Genomic DNA, 20243 nt, shown 5'->3' on the forward strand with positions numbered 1-20243 from the left:
TACGAGATCATTAGTTATATATATATATATTCAATCTTTATATTATTCGTTCGGTCGTTTGATTTCACACACCCGTCTCGATTGTTTATCAAGAACAAAATCCTTTCGTTGTCGGATCCGGTTTCATGACCTACGCGAATTCTCATTGTAAACAAACATTTACAATAAGAGACTTGAAATTCTCACAGTGAATCCAAAACACGACACTTTAAAATATGGTTTTGAGTGCTAATATCTAACTCATTTAATAAACAGGTCGTATTCAAGTTGGTTATTAAGCAAACAATTAAAATATTTAAAATTCAGATGCAACTTTTTATGAACATCATGAAATTATTATTATTATTATTATTATTTGAAACAAAGTTTAAAGTAGTTCACATAATTTTTGTTGAAATTTTACAAAAATAGGAAATAAAAAAGCAATGGTCGTCCATTCGTAACCAACTAAACTTTGAAGCTAGTATATTCAGATCTAACCACCTAGCAATATTCTTCGTCCAACTGTCCAAGACTTTCTTAAGGCTATGCCACATTCCCCAAACAAATGAACCCTCGATTCTACTTGATAAGAACAAGGCCGGCATAAGATAGATGAAATATCAATGCCTTTATTTTCATATTTTAAATTTGTAGGAAGAGAATCTTATGTTGTAAAGTTTGCGTGCTTCGATAATTAATTCGATCAATGATGCAAATATGTAATCTTGATTTCAATCTTGGTTTCTTGAACAATTGTCTGAATTAATCTTTGAATCATGAATCACTTTCAAATAAACCTATTTGTGCGTTACACACAATGATTTATTGAATAAGACATAGATTTCTATATATCAAGAACAGGGGTTTGGGTAGTGTAAAATGTAAAATAGGTTGATGGGTTGAGATGGAATTAGGTGGTTCTTTACTCCCTTTAATCTTGATGATATTTATTATTATATTATTATATCTAGATTTCTGTAAAAAAAATTACTTCATTTTATCTCTTAACAGTTATTTCTTTTTCTTAGTTTTGTAAAGCTACATTGAGTTTATATCCAATTAATCCCGAAAGGAATCACACTCAAAGTTGAGGCAGCTAGGAAACATTTATTTAACGTGATGGATGACCATATAAAAACAGAGAACCATGCCTGATGTTAAATGCATCATGTGGTGCATTACAGAAGATAATAATAATAATAATAATAATAATAATAATAATAATAATAATAATAATAATAATAATAATAATATTTTCAAAATTCAATGCATTGATTTGTTATTTCCATTATGGTGTATGTACGTGTGTGTGTTTGGGTTCCGATAAAGCGAATTTTGTGTAAAACATGTGAAAAAGTAAAGAATAAAAAATCAATGGTTTAAATAATTTAATCGGCCAGTTAACTTTTTCTAAAATGTTGAATAGGCACCTGTGTTAAAAAAAAGTTTTATTGACACTCTGGTATCAACATTGCTGAAAATAGAATTGTAAAAGAGTGTTCTTTAACGAGTGCCGGTACTCTACCTTACCTTGATGAACATAATTCATGTTTTTGACCGAACAACAGTGCCGGTATTCTTTTTATGGTTTTCGCATTTATGTTCAATTTTGTTCATGGCACTTCGGTATAAATTAATTTCATCGAAAACGGAATATTATTTAACATAGAGTACCATGACAAACTTGATTATGATCTAACAACATCGTATTGTCATTATCGGAACAAATAACGGAATTTGTTTTTAGAGTTTTTGATAAATTAAAACATGTGAATGTCCTTTTTGCGTATCTTAATTTAACATTCTGGTTTTATGTTAATTTTCCTATAGCAAGTGCTAAAACCGTCACGAACCAAATTAATACAGACCGAATTCACGGGATCGCATCTTATGGGAAACCAAGTAGTTATTTTTTTCTTATGGATAATTTTAATAATTAAAATTATTATAAAAAAAAGGAAAATTGGTTTTAATTGGTCATAACTATTTCATTTTTGTCGGCACTGTTTCCAACTTTCATTTTGGCTGGCAACTGTCCCAACTTTAACATTCGTTCTTCCACCAGTCCGCGACTAACGGAGTACTAACTCCGTTATGCTTTTGCTGATGTGTCTATCTGAGCTGTCAAAAAAATGTTATGTGGCAGCCGCCTCCCCACACCACCGTCCCACCGCCACTCCCGCCACCCCCACCCCCCACCACCGCCCAACGCCGCATCGGCATCGCCCTCGACCTCTCCGACGAGTCCACCTTCGCCGTCAAATGGGCCGTCAACCAGTAACTCCGTCCCGGTGACGCCGTCCGCCTTCGCCGTCAAATGAGCCGTCAACCAGTACCTCCGTCTCGGCGACGCCGTCATTTTAACCCACGTCAAACCCACCTCTGTCTTCTACGGCGCTGACTGGGACTCCGTTGACTTATCAATTGCAAATAATGACACCGGCAACGAAGAGTCAACCTTAAATTTGACAGTTCTAACGTCAAATTGTCTAACGGAAGCTACAAATAATGCAATTAATTGCTAATTCGAGTAAAAACCCAACATAACAAATTGATCTATGAACACATCTAACTTGCCTGAAGAACTTTGGGGCCTTGGAAATGTGTGGATTTGTGAAGTGTGGATGAATTAGGCAATGATTTGCCTCCGATTGATCGTAAGTCGGTGTTGCATAGCTTTGATTCGATTGAGGAAATGGTGGTTGAAGCTCCGGAGAGTTTGGTTTTAATTTGGTGGATGTGTTGGGATGATATAAGAATGTAATAAGTTAAATATAAACACATTCTCATGTTCGAACTCGTCGGCGGACTTGTCGGAGAGGTCGACGACCCATTTGACGGCGAAGGCGGACTCGTCGGAGAGGTTGACGGCGATGCCGATGCGGCGTTGGGCGGTGGTGGTGGGACGGTGGTGGGGAGGTGGCTGCCACGTAACATTTTTTTAACAACTCAGATAGACACATCAGCAAAAACATAACGGAGTTAGTACTCCGTTAGTCGCGGACTGGTGGAAGAAACGAATGTTAAAGTTGGGACCGTTGCCGGCCAAAATGAAAGTTGGGACCAGCGCCGACAAAAATGAAATAGTTTGGACCAATTAAAACCAATTTTCCTAAAAAAAAAAAGAAGAACATGCACATAGATTAAGATGTGAATGGATTTATTATAATTTTAATCAGTCAAAGAAATGAAAGCTTCCCATCCCCTCACCATCCAACCAAACTAAAATGAAAACTTATCCTTGAAAAGCTCTAGTATAAATACAAAGGTGTAGTCTCCTTCATTCTTCATCCTTCTTCCATATACTTCTTCTATAGAAACAAGTCAAGCATGGCTTCAAATAGATTCCTTCTTGTTGCCCTTGCATTTGCAACTGTTCTCCTAGTTGCTTCTGAAATGGCTTCTGCCAATGAATTGGCCTCCAACCATGAGAGTGAGTTAATTATCTATACAACGAAAAGTAGCATATGAACGATTACAACTTACATATTTTTTTATATGTATATATAGTTTTTGATTGTATATATGTATAGGTTTGGTTATTTTCCTAGTTTTATTTTATGTTTTATATATTCTTTAATTTTAATTTCACCTTTTATGTATATACTATAGTCTACATATATAAGTAATCATACCGTGACAAACCTGGTTGTGTTCAGAATAATGTATATTTTATGCGTAATTAACTATATCAATTGCAGGTACCATAATGGTAATGAACCGAACCGAAACAATACTGACGAAACATTGGCACCAATACCTGTATAATTGGAACCAATGTTATATCCATTTTTATGGTTTTCAATCAATGTAACATATTTTGTTTCTTCTCAAAAATAAGATTTATAAGATTACGAATATTTTCAGTATAAATTTTATTCAGAACGGGCAATACCCACTCGTTATATCTATTTTGTACACGTGCCCGCATAATCAAATAATAATTACATGCATTCTTGAAATGATGCAGCTGAGGTAGAAGATGCCAAGTATCATCATGATGATCATGGTTACTACAATGGTGGACGTGGCGGGTACCACAATGGTGGCGGTTATCACAACGGCGGGGGCCGTGGATGCAGGCATGGTTGTTGTGGCCGCGGTTACTACAATGGAGGGTGCTATTGCTGCCGCACTCTTGCAGAGGCAAATGCGTACAAGCAAGCTCATGAGGCACAAACTCACAACTAATTATCTAAGTATCTTGAACGAGCCATGCATCATGTTGTTACTTAATTATGTACTTTTTCAACATAGATATGTGCATTTAAAACGTTAGTGTTTAAATGTCACATATATATAATAAGTCTATCACCATGTACCCGTTAATCTTTCTAATTTCAACAATAAAAAACATTTGAGACACTTCTTTTGTTTGTGATCCAATTACAAATTTCGTAACAAATTGTTCGTTTAGGTATCTAGACTCATATCAAGTCTCTATATAAGGCTCCCGTTAAAAGGACTTTAACATGTGAATATGTGATACTCCTTCATCACAAGGGGGTAAAGCTGTGCCAAGTTAAAGTGTATACATGACCTAATTTGTCAACCCATAAAATTTTGGGTTAGTAGCCAAAACTGGAGAAACTCAACATAAATAACCTGAAAAAAAAAGTAACCCTGTTACCCTAATGGCTAGGGTGCTAAAAAATCCAAATCTGATTCTATATTCGAAATATCCGAAAATCTGAATCCAAATAATCCGAAAATTCGGATATCCGAAACTTTTGGATAGTAAATCTGAAAATTTTTGAATAGTTCGGATATCAGATATCTAAAAATTTAAATGCAATCTTTTTTAATTATTTAATATATATACCATTTTTTGAAACCCTAAATGAGATGCTGCTGCCTGCTACTGCTAATATCATTATTTTGCTCCACCATGGCTCCAATACTTAGATCGATTCCACGATGGCACAACCTTAATCCCTCTGCGGTTACCATCGATTGCTGCCAGAATCAATTTCTAACCGGTTATCAAGGTCTAGTCGATTACCAAACTCTCGAATTCCGACCAGTTCTTTACTAGCTCTTGCCACCAGTTATCAAACTTTGATTTTAACTTCAAAGTTTTTTCTTACTTTCAAACTTTTTGTTCCAGATTTGTTATAATGCTTTATCTCACATTTGATAACTACAGCTACACATTAGATTTGCTACAGATTTGTTTGTTATTTTTCACCACTATGTGTGAATTTCAAGCTAGAATTCCAAAGCTTTTTTTAACATTTGAAGCAAAACATTTTTTTCCTGATTTTCGGATATCTGTTTTACTATCCGAACGGATATCCGAGATTTCGGATATCCGAACTTTCTGATACGGATTCGGATAGTCAAATCCACTATCCGAAATGTTCAGATATCCGAAGTTCCAAATATCCGACTTTGAACACCCCTACTAGGGCCGTTTCTAAGAACCTCTAAAAATTTTAGGCCTGGGACAAGTAAAAAAATTGGCCCTTAAAATCGCGTTCTCAATTATATAATAGATGATTTAACAATTTTATCAATAATGTTACCTTCAAAAGCTCAAAAACAAACAAATAATAATAAACATGCTACTAAAATGACTCATATAAAACACAAATAAATTTTTTTTTCTATAAAAAGAGAACACTAATTGTGTGAATTGAGCCCATAATCTTTTTACCATAGTGTAGAGCACTTTTTATTCAAACAAAGAGTTAATTTATAGACTATTGTGTTAAAATAAAATTATATATAAAATATAAATTTTATTTTTTAATAGTTATGTGCATCTTGAAAGAGTGGGCCCGGGTTAGTTGGCCTCCTCGCCCTCCCCTTGGGCCGGACCTGACCCCTACTAATGATCCCAATCGTGGGGGATTCACACCATGTAGTTTACCTTCTAGCTTATTTTGTGTATCTTTTATAGGGAAAATAACCAAAATGGCTATTTTGACCCACCAAATTCTTTTAAATGCCAATCTAACTAAAAAAATGGTCATTTTTATTTCTTTTTTATTCTGTTGGTCATCATATTCAGTCGGTTTTTTAAAAAGTTGTTGTGGCTGACCGAATAGAACCACACGCATCAGATTGTGGGTGGTTGTAAAAACAGTCGGCTGTTGGTCTAATCGGTCGGATTCGACATAAGAGAAGATGGCCATTTTGAGAAAGTTTTAGTAAATTTGCTAGTAAGAGAATTTAATGGGTAAAAATGGCCATTTTAATCATTTTCCCTCTTTTATAACTCTTATATTGTTGTACGCAAAATGATTGGCATAGATATGTTATGCGATAAGACTACGTGTACTGAATGAGCTACATTGAGAGATGACTTTTAACACGTGACGTCACGTTAGCATGAGTAATTTTCATTTTAGGGTGTAGAGGTTTATAGCTCAAAATTGTCTTATCACGTCGCCACGTCATTTTATTTTATTTTTTCCTTTAATAATTAAAATAAACAAATAAAACTTCACTAAATTAAATAGATAAATACATTGAAATTAAAAAACAAACATTAAAATAAAAAAAAAATACATATCACAAAAATTTTAAAAAATGCATATAAAAATAATAATTTATGCCTCGTCTTCGCTTTCTTCGTATTGTTCGTCATCTTCGTCTTCAAAGGGACGATTGTCCTAAACTTGTTAACCAAACCTGCCTTAAGTTGATTATGTATCTCACTTGATGTGAGCTCGTGAAGGTTTTGTGTTTGATATTTTTCGGTTGCTTTAGGAAATTCTTCTCAAATGCTCCCTGGTATATAGTGTTGGCATATTGTTCTGTCATCGTATTCTAAAATCATATAATGCAATATGATACACGTATACATGGCAACGCTCATTTTTGCCATCGACCATACACGACATGGGATTTTCACATAATGCCAACGTTTTTTAAGAACCCCGAAACACCTCTCGATATCTTTTTACGCGAACTCTTGCTTCTTAAAATATTCTATTCTTTTTCGAGCTGGTCTTGAAACGTTTTCACGATTGAGTACCCCGGATATATCCCATCTCTTAGATAGTATCCCTGTTTGTAGTAGATACCGTTGGCATAAAATGGTAAGACCGGTATGCTACGGCTAATGCAATATTCTAGCACGGGTGACGCGTTGAGAACGTTTATGTCGTTGTTGGACCCCGACAGAGCCAAATAAGGCCGACCAAACCCAAAGACTAACCGTTAGTACTCCATGATCACCACGGGTGGGTGTATTGACCTCGCCATACGGTTGGACAATTAGACCACTCCCAATGCATGGAATCTATACACCCGATCATGCCGAGGGAAGTATGTTACTTTCATGTACATCGTATATGTGAGTTAGGTCGTTTGAAGTTGGAATCCTCAGATAATGAGGACCGTATGATTGTATTATACCTATATAAATAAATAATTAAAACAATTTAATTTAAAAACAAGTAAGTTATATAAAACAATTTAAATATACTGATGCAAAAATTCTTCAACGGCCTCGTGTCGTTTCTCCGACATATTTAAATAGTCATCTTTGATGTCGGTTGTGTTTCCATATGCGAGGACGTGTAGTGACGAAGTACACTTTTGGATGGCGGTGAATCATAATTTCTAACATTCCTTTTGCGTCGCATTTTTGTTGAAAATATGAATACCCACGCTCCAAATCTCCCGCAATGCGCAAAAATAAACGTCTAGAAATCCGAAAACGACGTCATACTTAGCGTCGTCGTATTTAGGAGGGTCATTGAAGTAGTCTTTTATCAAATGATCGTTCGCGACCTCTAGGTCTCAAATGATAAACGCTCGCCTCGTGCGCAACCGGGTATTAGTAGAAGTAATCTTATTTACTACCTGCCCTAAATGCACTCATAGCCTCATCGTCCTTCTTCTCCGCCTCTTCTATGAGCTTTTCTATCGCCTTGTTATTCTCAATAAATTATTCGACAATGTCGATAATATTTTTCGAATCCATATTTGATGAGGGTTTTGGAGGTTGAGTTGGTATAAATTAAAAGGGTGAAAATTGTTGAATTGGTTGGGTATTTATATTGATTTATTAATTAAATGTGTTTCTTTATTATTATGACCATTTCTCAACAGTCAAAACATTGAAATAATAACATTTCCAAACATTTCACGGCAACAAAAGCATCCACCCCCCCCCCCCCCCTCTTAAAGAAAGACCCCGCGGGGGAGGGGGTGTATGGTTGGCTATATTGGGGCGATTTTGCCCCTAGTATCGCCCCACTATACTTGCTATATTAATGGATCGTTGTGCACTTTCTTTTATGTGATGTGTTCAAAATAATAACAAATATTAAATTTGAAAAAATTGCAAAACAGTATTGTTAACCAATTGCAAATTGGAGCAAGTCTTTTCAATCAGTTTCTTCGACTCAGTGGACTTAATGGAGCACCTAGTGATACATTTGATGCGTGAAGCTATTTAATTTGGATGGTAACTCATAATGGATAAGCGTGTTGGAGGTAACTCGTTTGTGAGTGAGTTTCAATAATGTCGCCTAACTTGAAATTAAATTGTTTCCCATTCTTCAACTTCAACCTTTTGCTTCAGGTTTGGTCATATGTAAATAGCAAAACATCTAGAAATCAAGGGGGTATTGATAAAACACTAAAAAAAAACATCATAGTAATACTTACACATGTACAAGTTAGTTACGCATGTGCGTGTTATATATATTAACAAAGAGTTTTAGTATTGATCATAAGTAAAATCACATTTTTATTAATTTATTTTATTGTGTTTTCTAATACTAGTCTTCCGCAAATTCCTCGGCTTACACCTAACAGGCTAACACCAATAGGCCCTATAAATGCATAGATGAAAGAAAAACTGAACTCGCCACATAATTATGCATATGCCTATAATCGTGGATGGTTTCTAGTTGTCTTTATTACTGATCTTTTTAGAAACTAAATACGATTAGTTAATATAGGCTCATAGAATTGACTTTCTGGTCCAATGGCGTGAAGGTGATGGCTAAAGCTTGAGATGTTAATTTCTCAGGTTTGAAATCTGACTCAAGTGGGTAAGTCGATCAGGTATGGAGCGTTAAAATCAGTATGAACGATTGAATCTCGTCTCAGAAAGGCTCAGTATAATACTTCCTGTCTCAGAAAGACTTATTCAAGTATTAAGTATTAGAGATAGTTCTAAACGCTACTAAAAAACGTGAGTGAGGTTTCTTCTTGGATTAAGAGTTGCAAGAAAAAATGTTTACTACTCAAAGTAGATTTTGACAAAGCATTTGACTCAGTCAATTGGGCTTATCTAGACTCGGTCTTGGATCAAATGGGGTTCGGGTCAAAATGGAGAATGTGGATAGATTCATATTTGTCATCTGGAAAAGCCTCAGTCTTGGTGAACAGCTCGCCTACTTTGGAATTTGCTTTTAAGCGTGGGGTTAAGCAAGGTGATCCTCTTTCACCTTTTCTCTTTATAATAGCTATGGAAGGCCTAAATGCTGTTATGAAATCAGCTTCTCAACATAATTTATTCAAAGGAGTTCAATTACCAAATTGTGGCCCTATTGTCTCGCACATGATGTATGCGGATGATGTGATGTTTATTGGGGACTGGAATACGGGTGATACTGTAAATCTGGCTCGGTTGCTTAGGTGTTTTAACCTAACTTCTAGGCTTAAGGTTAACTTTAACAAGAGTAAGGTGTTCGGCATTGGGGGTGACTGAATCAGAAATCAACTTCATGGCGAGAATTATTCACTGTCAAGCGGGCTCTCTTCCGACCACTTTTCTTGGTTTGCCTATCGGGGCTAATATGGGCCTCACAAAAAATTGGAATCCTTTATTGAGAGGGTCCAGAACAGACTTAACGAGTGGAAGGCAACGTCGATATCATTCGGGGGGGGGGGGGGGGGGGGTAGGCTCACTTTAATGAAGTCGGTTTTAGGGAGTTTACCTCTTTACTTTTTCTCCTCATTTGATGCTCCGTTAAAAGTGATTAAATCCTTGGAAAAAATAAGGAGAAACTTCTTGTGGGGTGGTTGGGTGGGAAAAAAATAAATTGGGTCAAGTGGGACTCGGTGGTTAAACCGAAGACGTTCGGTGGTTTAGGGGTGGGTGGTCTTGGTTCGATGAATTTGGTGTTACTTGCTAAATGGTGGTGGAGATGGAGGACTGAAAAAAAACTCGTTGTGGGTTAACTGCATTAAAGCCATCCATTCGACTCAGTTGCATTCAGATGGTAAGATGGCTAGGGCATCTATTTGCGGGTCGTGGCAAAAAATCTCCAAAATACATAAAAATTTTTCTACTTTGGGTATTAATCTGTCTGAACTTTTTGTTAGGGAAGTGGGGTTGGGGAACAACACTCGATTTTGGCTAGATATCTGGTTATGCAGGTTCTCGTTGAAAGATGTGTTATAATTGGAGGTGACAAAAAATTGCCTTGTTAGTGATAGGGTTGTTTCCATTGGAACAGGGGCGGTTGACGTGGTATGGGCCTGGTCTAAATCGAAACTTTTGCCGGTTAACTTGGTTGATATTGAAGATCTAAAGGCGATGGTGATTATGTTTTCATTTCACCATGGCAAAGTAGACGGTTGGAGATGGGTGGCTGAATCTTCGGGTATTTTTTCGGTTCAAAGTTTAAGAAGAGTGTTGTCTGATCATTTGTATGGGGATGGCTCTCCTCTTTGCACTTGGGAGCCTTGGATCCCCATAAAGGTCAATTGCTTCATCTGGAGACTTTTGCAAAATAGAATCCCGGTTGCGGTTAACTTGGTCGCTAGAGGGTTGAACTCAATTTCTTCTATATGCTCGTTTTGCCAATCTTTGGACGAATTGTCGGTTCATGTTTTTCTTGAGTGTCCAAAAGCAAAAGAAGTGTGGAGAGCGATCTCGCTTTAGTGTCAATGGGATTTGACAGGTTTCGATTCTTTTGAACAACTTTTGGAGGCGGCGAATGAACCGGGCTGCAGTGCAAGTAGGAGGACTTTGTGTTCGATTATTTTTACATCCATCTGGTTCATATGGAAGCGTCGCAACGCTCAATTTTCAACAATAAGCTGAAATCTACACCGTTAGTTGAAGAGGAGATTATGACAACTCTTTTTGGTTGGATCAAGCACAGGTCTCTCCACAAAGAAATTGTTTGGCATGATTGGGTGACTTCATCTTTATCTTGTATTTTGGTTTGATGTTTTGTAGGGGTTATAGTGCTCTTCTTTTTATATTTTGCTTTGTACTGGTTCATCTCCAGCATCCTGCTAAGAGTTCCTGTTGTTTTTATGAGTGAATCTCTTACTTTGCTTTTAAAAAAAAAAAAAAAAAACCTAAAAAAACGTAGGCACGTAGAGCAACAGGATAAGAATGGCTTTAGTGCTTTGTTATTTAGAAATGTCAAAGGCAATGAAAGCTTGGCCCCATCTCCTCACCAGCCAACCAAACCGCAATAAAATTGCACCACTACAAATTTTTGTATAAATACACAATTGTAGTTCTTCATTCTTCATCCTTCTTCAATCTTCCATATACTTCATTCACATAAACAAATCAAACATGGCTTCAAAGAGATTCCTTCTTGCTGCCCTTGCTTTTGCAACTGTTCTCCTTGTTATCTCTGAAATCGCTGCGGCTAAGGAAGTGGCCTCCAACGAGAGTGAGTAAATCGTGGTTTCCGCAAATTTATGTAATTAGGCCGGGATCTGGTACAAATGAAATTAATCTACTAAAGATACTAATAAATAAAGTAATATTTTTACTCTATAGATTTGAACTAGGCTAATTGTGCTACAAAAAATAAAGTGTATTTCAAAAGCTGTAAAATACGTAACATGCAATATGTTTTCTGATGTAAGCATAATTATTTTAATTATTTGTACGTTTTCAATTATCTTAAAAACTATTTATTAGATCCTAACACTATTAAACACTATATATAACATGCATTATTATCAATAAAATATACACGTCCATGCAATGATGCAGGTGAGGTAAAAGATGCAAAGTATGATCATGATGACGGCGGGTACTACAATGGTGGACGTGGAGGGTATGGCAATGGTGGACGAGGCGGGTACTACAACGGTGGTGGACGAGGAGGCTACTACAACGGTGGTGGCCGTGGAGGTTACAACAACGGTGGTGGCCGTGGGGGTACTACAACGGTGGTGGTCGTGGAGGGTACAACGGTGGAGGCCATGGTGGAGGATATTGTAGGTATGGTTGTTGTGGCGGAAGAGGTTACTACAATGGCGGATGCAGGTGTTGCAACACTCTAGCAGAGGCAACTGCGTACAAACAAGCTCATGAGGCACAAACTCACAACTGATCTAAGCATCTTGATGGTGCCATAATTTGTCATGTTACGTACCGCTTTCGACATATATACGTGCAATATAATGTCTTGGTATAATGAATCTTCTACATAAACAACTAGTTAAATAAATAAAAGTTGATATGTGTGTTCTCGCTTTTGTTTTAATTTTCGTATATTTACAAATACAAATTAAATGAATACAATATATTGCTAGACAAGCTGATTCGAGATTGTTAGTCTCCCAAACAAACGGACAAGTAAATAGTTTCCAACAATTATTAATACCCAATTCATAATCGTTAGGCCCCTTGTATAGGCTACAATGCAAAGCAACTAAATAACCACTATATATGACACTAACCCACTACTAATGAACGTGGCTACATGGCATGGAAGCAGGTCGCATACCTAAACATCATACATGGATTTTGTTCCTCTATATCATGTGGAACCGCATATGTGGTAGGGTATATATTAGATATATAACTAGTGGCATGTTGTTCTTTCAGCTGAAATGCTATTATCGTTATGTTAGTTGTGTTTTTCTTGAACTCAAATCTTATCAACTAGATTTTCAAGAAACAATTAACATATTGTTGGCCCGCTATAATACATAGCCTGATTTTCATTCTTACCTTGTTGGATAATAACTGTACTTTTTACAAGAGTTACTTATTTTTATTCTGTGTCCACCTACACTCTGATGTGGCAATATCAATGCCAAATATTTAGCAGTCAAGCAAGTATTTCATCAGTGTACGAAACACCATATTATTGATATATGCATTTCATCAAAGTTATGGTTTTAGTTTTTAGTTTCTTTGTGTTCAATATGTAACTTCTAATACTTAACTAGTTAACTTGCCGATATTTTGACAAAAATGTTATCTTTTGCTTTGTTTAACACTAAGGCTATAGGGTATACTCTAACGCCAAAAGTAAGTTAAGATGGCATAACACTTTAAATATGCATTAAACCACTCCCCACTAATGTTAAGTTATATATATATATATATATATATATATATATATATATATATATATATATAGAACGACCAACTAAGTAACGCCGGGTACTCCGTACGCGGCTCCTATTGGCTAAAGGTAGCCCGAGCCGGCCACAAGTCCGGACGGACGAAGCCCCTAGCTGTCCACCTATTGAGGGATTCCCCAGATAAAACCCGACCCTCACGCCCGCCAAACGGCACGACAACGATGAGCAAGTAAAACCGGGTGAGATCAGGACTCGAACCCTGGCAAGCTAGGGTCATCCTTCATATCTCCAATGTAAATTGATTTGTGATTAATTATGGATTAAACCATTTCCTTTGGGTGAGATGAAGTGAAAGAGAGAAAATAAGTGTGTGTAGCTTATGTAGAGTTAACAGAAGTTAGAGTATACTCTATGACGTGAGTGCTACATATGTTGTTGTGCCTGTTTAGATTAAAAAAACATTAACGGTGGTCTTCCAGTTACATTGTTATTTATGGTATATTAGATTAGACTATTGAGCACATTACACACAATTGCATTTTCATACTTATTTCTTAAATGCATAGATCATCATTTACCTTGTAATTTATAGACTTTGTACACCTTATGCAGCACTTTTGGTTTCGCACCCACTTGCAAATTGCATGGGTAATCATTCATAACAAATCGTACATCGATAATAACAAAAATAACAAGTTGTATATGTATATTTTTAGGTAACCATATGCACTTATTATTACATTTGAAACTCTAGGGACGTCATCTACTAATCAACGGAATCAGGTAATAAAACTCAAATTCTGTATGAAAGTGACTTTTAAGAAGTTGTGATAGGAAGCCAACGGAAGCAATATTCAAAATTGAGAATACTGCAAGATTTATATATTAACATTGGAAAAGGAAAAAGGATTAACTAAGAATCATTGTTCGATTGTCATATGTTCTTACCAAACATATAATGCTCTATCTCTCTTAACACAATGTGTTGTGATGAGAAGGGGGGGGGAGGGGAGGGGGGAACGGACTCTCTACCACCTTAACATCTTTTTGGTTGTTAAACAATTTCATCAGCGATGGTTGTTAAACAATCTCATCAGCGCGCCAAACAGAAATTTTCCCTCCTAGTGCCAATGCGGTGAGCCGGTGAGATGGTGAGAACTCAATGTGCGGGTCTAACAAAAAATCCAACCAATCAAATTAATTAATTCATAAGATTATATATAGAAAATGTTAATTAACAATAATAACTGTTTGTTAAATCTCATTCACTATACATGTTTGATAATTGGATTAGTTAGTTAATGTCCTAGTGTCTAAGTGATCGTGACGTGACATAACTTTATATTAAGTAACCTTTATTCACAACACATAGTCTAATAATCAGTTTGTTGTATTTTTTTTTGTTGTAAGAATGATCAATCGATTGCCGACATGAATTAATAATACAACATTTATTATATATTATCATCAATGTGAATGTTTGGTCACACAGGCTATGACCAAATCAACTTTGGCTATATGTCAAAAACATCTCACGGGTTGGTAGATAAATTTAATAATTTAGTAAATACCATATTGACTTATATCTCCATTTTAAATACCGTTCATACTCCTTTACATAAAAACAAAATAACTTAAATTGTGTTAGAGCATTTATGTCTTTATCCATTAAACTAGATTTTATTCCCGTATTGCGGGTGTTGTTTTACATTATTCGTTTTTAATATTTATATATGTATATTTAGATTTTAATTTTATTTATTATAAGAAAGTTAATAATTAATATACTTGAGGTTTGATGATAAAATTGTTACACAAATAAATGATATGTTATAATCCGGTTTAAAAACTATCTGGGTTTGGTGATACCCATTACCCGTTTATTTTCTATATTATAAAATTATTTCTTAATTATAAATAATATCTTTTTTTAAATAAAATAGGATATTAATTTTTAATATATCCCTATTTTATAGGATTTTCATATCAAATATTTTATGAGATTAATCTATAATATATATAAACGAAAACTATAAAATCCTATGTGTCGCGATATAGTCGCTCTCCCCTTTTATGGAAGCCACCAGATTTTTTGATTTTTAAATGGAGACCTCTCATTGATTTAACCCAAATTCATTGGTATGGGTCTTACCAAACCAAATAGCTCTTAAACGGGTTATAACATCTCATTAAATTAAAAATTAATCTTACTAATTATTTGATATGAAAATCCTATAAAATAGTGATATACTAAAATTTAATATCCAATTTAAAAAGAAAAAGATATTATTTATAATTAATAAACAATTTTATAGTAAAAAACATAAGCGGGTCATGGGTCACCAAATCCAGAAAGCTTTTAAACGGGTTATAACATATCATTTATTTATGAAACCCTTTCATCATCAAACCCTAATTAAGTATATTATTAACTTTCTTACAATAAAGAAAATTAAAATCCAAAAAATAAATATTAAAAAATGTAAAACGGCCATCAGATTACTTTATTTGTAAATGAAGTCTTCTCACGCATTTGACCCGAATTCACGGGTAAAAGGTCTCACCAAACCCAGATAGCTCTTAAACGGTGTATAACATCTCATTCTATTAAAAAATAATCTCATTAAATATTTGATATGAAAATCCTATAAAATAGGAATATACTAAAAATTAATATCATATTTTATTTAAAAAAAAGTTATTATTTATAATTAAGAAATAATTTTATAATAAAGAAAATAAACGGGTAATGGGTATCACCAAACCCAGATAACTTTTAAACCAGATTATAACATATCATTTATTTGTGAAACCATTTCATCATCAAACCTCAAGTATATTAATTATTAACTTTCTTACAATAAATAAAATTATAATCCAAATATACATATATAAATATTAAAACCGAATAATGTAAAACAACCCCGTAATATGGGGGATAAAATCTAGTTTTTAATATAATGAGATGTTATAACTCATTTAAAAGCTATATGGGTTTAGTGAGACCTTTACCCGTGAATTCGGGCCAAATGCGTGAGAAACCTTCATTTGCAAATAAAACAATCTGATGGCTTGAGAAAATGGTTGTTTTACATTTTTCGTTTTTTAATATTTATTTTTTTGAATTTAATTTTCTTTATTGTAAAAAAGTTAATAATATACTTATGGTTTGACGATGAAAAGGTTTTATAAATAAATGATATGTTATAACCCGTTTAAAAGCTATTTGGATTTGGTCTATAAAATTATTTATTAATTATAAATAATATATTTTTCTTTTTAAATTGGATATTAAATTTTGGTATATCCCTATTTTATAGGATTTTCATATCAAATAATTGGTAATATTAAGTTTTAATTTAATTAGATGTTATAACCCGTTTAAGAGCGATCTGGTTTTGGTAAGACCCATACCCATGAATTTGGGTTAAATCAATGAGAGGACTCCATTTAAAAATTAAGCAATCTGGTGTGTTCCATAAAAGGGGGGAGCGACCACATCGCGACACGTAGGATTTTAGGGTTTTTCGTTTATATATATTATAGATTATGTAAGTGAGGTTTTTATAATTTATAGAATGATTTAGGGTGTTATAAGTAGGGTAGAAAAAAATAAAGTAATTTTTTTGTATATTTGAAAAGTTTAGTGCCCTATAATTTTTTCAATATTCCTTAAAAATGGTTGTGAGTTAAAGGGAGAGAGAAATGTATAAAAAAAGTATTATTTAAGTAAAAGAAGAGAGAAAATGCAATAATTTTTAGTGTAATTTTGAATTTAAACATAGAAAAATAGATGTAAATGCTCTAGCTGAGTTAATCTATATTTAATAACATTATCCACGCTTCTACTTGTCTACAATTACATTTTTTTTCAAGCATTCATTCTTATGAACGAAAAGTTTATATATTTGATTTCTTTTTATTGAATGACGAATTTTTTTAATTATTATCGTCTGTGAAACTTAAATTTAAGATCTTGCTCCCAGATGACCACCCTATTTGTATATATTTGATTACTAATAATTTCTTTTTACACAAAAGATTAAAATAAATACCGCATTGCATTTTTAAGATGAAATAAGCACTTGTAAATGACTAAATGTTACGAATAAACTATAATTAACTGTTTTTAAAAGATGAAATAATATAGATGTCAATTGTAATATGCATTTCATTTGATATATATATTTAATAAAATTTGTTGCTTAAATTTCTATACGTGATTTATTCAGTGTAACTTTACCCGGCTCATTTTGATTTGACTCGACCCATTTTGGATTGACACGTTTTAGTTTGATTTGATCCATTCTAGGTTAACTTTTCATGATAACTACTGGCTAAAATTCCTGAATCCGTCATTGTGAAGAAAAAAATTTTATATTTCTAGGCTTGACGTAATTGATCAATTTAATTCACATGCTTTTCAACGACTGATATGTTTAGTTTTCAAATTCGTGATGCCTATGCAAACCAAGGGGCTTGAACTATGTGTTATGGTAATTGTTTGTTATAGCGAAACATTATCACATGGGTTATGTGTTAATTTAAATTCACAGCTAACTACAAATGTATTAAGCTATAAATGTAGAAACAGATAAGACGTACAAGTGTAGATCAAGCTAGTTGTTGATTATTTTAAAGTCACCAATACACATAATTATGGACATGCTTTGATAAGCACACTTATAAATAGTTACTTAATGCCAGGGCTGTTTCTGAGAACGTATGGTACTTTGTGGGCTATGTGAGAATAGAAAAACCGGGCCCCTATATATAAAATTGTTTTAAAAGAAAAATTAAAGAATAACCTATAAATTATCTGAAACTAAATAGACTTCTGTTGGGCAAAAATAAAAATACGTTTAACTCTCTAAATTATCTGAATGCAAATAGGCTTTAAGTTTATAATTTGATAGTTGAGTTTTAAGTTTAATTATAGGTTTTAAAAAAAATGTGTATATAAAGTTATATAATAAAAAAATTAAATTAACATAGATATAAATGTATATTTTGGTGGCAAAAGTCAAGAAGTGTGACCTTTGGTGGCAAAAATCAAGAAGTGTGCCCTTTTGATGTTCGGTTCACTTGTACATATATAGTATGTTAACTTAGTCGTTTTACTCGTTTAGTTTAGGAACTTTGGTACTTCATACATGTTTATTGTGTTTCAGGTCACAGGTACTTAACGCGCTTAATTTGGACCTGTACGAGGATGGAATGAAGACCCGGGATGATGTGTGATAGTGCATGATCAAAACTGAAGAATCTGGGTAAAAGTTGGCTTAGCATATCATTTGCTGAAATCAGAGTATCTTATGCTATGTAGGGAAGGGACGCATATCAGGAAGTTTTAAAGTATGGTTTGTTGATTTAGAGTATCATACTCTAAAGTTAGAGTACCATTTGCTAAGCCAGAGTACCATTTGCTGAAACTAGAGTACCATATGCTAGACCAAATAAAACAACGTGATCGCAAATTTAAAACCCTATATAAGGAAAAAGTTAGTGTTTGAGAGGGGATCTTTTGGAAGCAGTTACCAGACCATTTGGAGAGAAGAAAAGGACAAAACCATCAATTCCAATCATCTCTACTTCACTTATATGATCTATAACATCAAGATTGAAGACCGAGAGATGACGAATCGCGGCTAATCCTTTCGAGTCATACCCAGGATGTAGAGTATTGTATATTTCAGTTTTTCTCATGTATTAAGAACGAATTGGTTGTAACTATCTTTGATGTTAATCTATGAGTATTGATGTCTAGTATTTTTGTGCACAACGTCAGTTTTAGTTTATTTCGATCGGAACGATTAGTGTGCCAGTTGCTATGATAATTGCTTGTAGGATTGTTTTGACTTGTTAATTACAAGAAGCATACGTTTGCCCATAGTTGAGTCACACTGGCAGGGACTTTTTGATAATCAGTGCCGTGTGTTAGCGAGCGTGGATGTCTAAGGTTTAACCGGTTAGTCAGTCTGTAGTTGGCACAAGATAGTTTATTTGTTAAGTTGCATGAGTTTGCTGTTAGGTTACGTACTTGAATTCCCGGGTGTGATTTGCTTTTGTTAATTGTTGACACTAGTTTGCTTGTTTAATTAATATTAAAGCCAAGTTGTTTGCTAGTGTGATCAGCACTTAGTTAATGGAATATCTTCATAATGTTAGGAATCATTGTCACTGCACACTGACCACATACTCCTCGTGGTTCGACACCCTACTTACCCTAGCTTGCTTAGGTGATTAGGAACACTGATTTAATAGTTTTTGACTAGATAGCGACAGTCTAGCATCACCTTCCAATTGAAAACAAAATGGGGAACCATTCTGAGTCACACATACCTTTAATAACCTAACATTTAGAAGCTTTATCCCCATTAAAGTTAAACATGTGTATCAAGGCTTTCGTCTCGTATCTGGATATCTCGCCGACATTACGTATTTGATCACCCAAAATATATTTAACGGGTTTCACCTTTTTGATATCGTAAGTCAAATTTTGTCTTATAATCACCCCTTGACTTATGATATCAATTGTTTAACCGTGCCACACATCTTCAGGAATCATCCGTTAAACTGAATCCTCTTCACTTCAGCTCACCCCCTCAAGGTATAACAGCCTCCCTATTTTTAATCTTGAACTAGTTCTCGCTTCTTTATCCCTTCTCTCGGATCTAAACTGTATAGGCATAAGATGAGCTCGAATATCCACAAATCGAACTCGAATTACCAGCTTCATCGATCAAATGACAATAATTTTAATTCTTCATCAAATCCAATTTATTCAAAATTCACCTTAATAAATAAGCATCATAAACCATGGATCCAACTTCTTTAACATGTTGAAAATAGTATAGAAATAATAAGCTTTGAACTCGGTCAAATAATGCCAAAGACCCGATCAAATTTTGGCTTTCATTATTAATCCGAATACCAATCTCCAATAATCTACCCCCTTTAAGGGAAACATTCAAAAATAACCTATGCCCTTGGAAATTATA

General features: G+C 34.3%; 2 protein-coding genes and 1 pseudogene across 3 annotated transcripts; all 3 read left to right on the plus strand.

Annotated features, from left to right (window-relative positions):
• Window positions 1–3312: 3312 nt before the first annotated feature.
• On the plus strand, window positions 3313–4280 carry LOC143593275 (uncharacterized). Its single transcript, XM_077072959.1, has 2 exons — window positions 3313–3415; window positions 3953–4280. The coding sequence occupies exons 1-2, from the start codon at window positions 3313–3315 to the stop codon at window positions 4171–4173; spliced, it is 324 nt and encodes a 107-aa protein (XP_076929074.1). The 3' UTR covers window positions 4174–4280.
• Window positions 4281–9259: 4979 nt separating this feature from the next.
• On the plus strand, window positions 9260–9658 carry LOC143593268 (putative mitochondrial protein AtMg01250). Its single transcript, XM_077072952.1, has one exon. It carries the CDS (start codon window positions 9260–9262, stop codon window positions 9656–9658), a length of 399 nt encoding a protein of 132 aa, XP_076929067.1.
• Window positions 9659–11417: 1759 nt separating this feature from the next.
• On the plus strand, window positions 11418–12361 carry LOC143593274 (uncharacterized; annotated as a pseudogene). The gene is made up of 2 exons (XR_013146074.1): window positions 11418–11588; window positions 11918–12361. The product of XR_013146074.1 is annotated as an uncharacterized LOC143593274 (transcript).
• The last annotated feature ends 7882 nt before the right edge of the window (window positions 12362–20243 follow it).

Source organism: Bidens hawaiensis, unplaced genomic scaffold, assembly GCF_021521415.1.
Source record: "Bidens hawaiensis isolate Kalapana, Puna unplaced genomic scaffold, B.hawaiensis_p1.1 tig00041867_1, whole genome shotgun sequence".
Classification (NCBI taxonomy): domain Eukaryota; kingdom Viridiplantae; phylum Streptophyta; class Magnoliopsida; order Asterales; family Asteraceae; genus Bidens; species Bidens hawaiensis.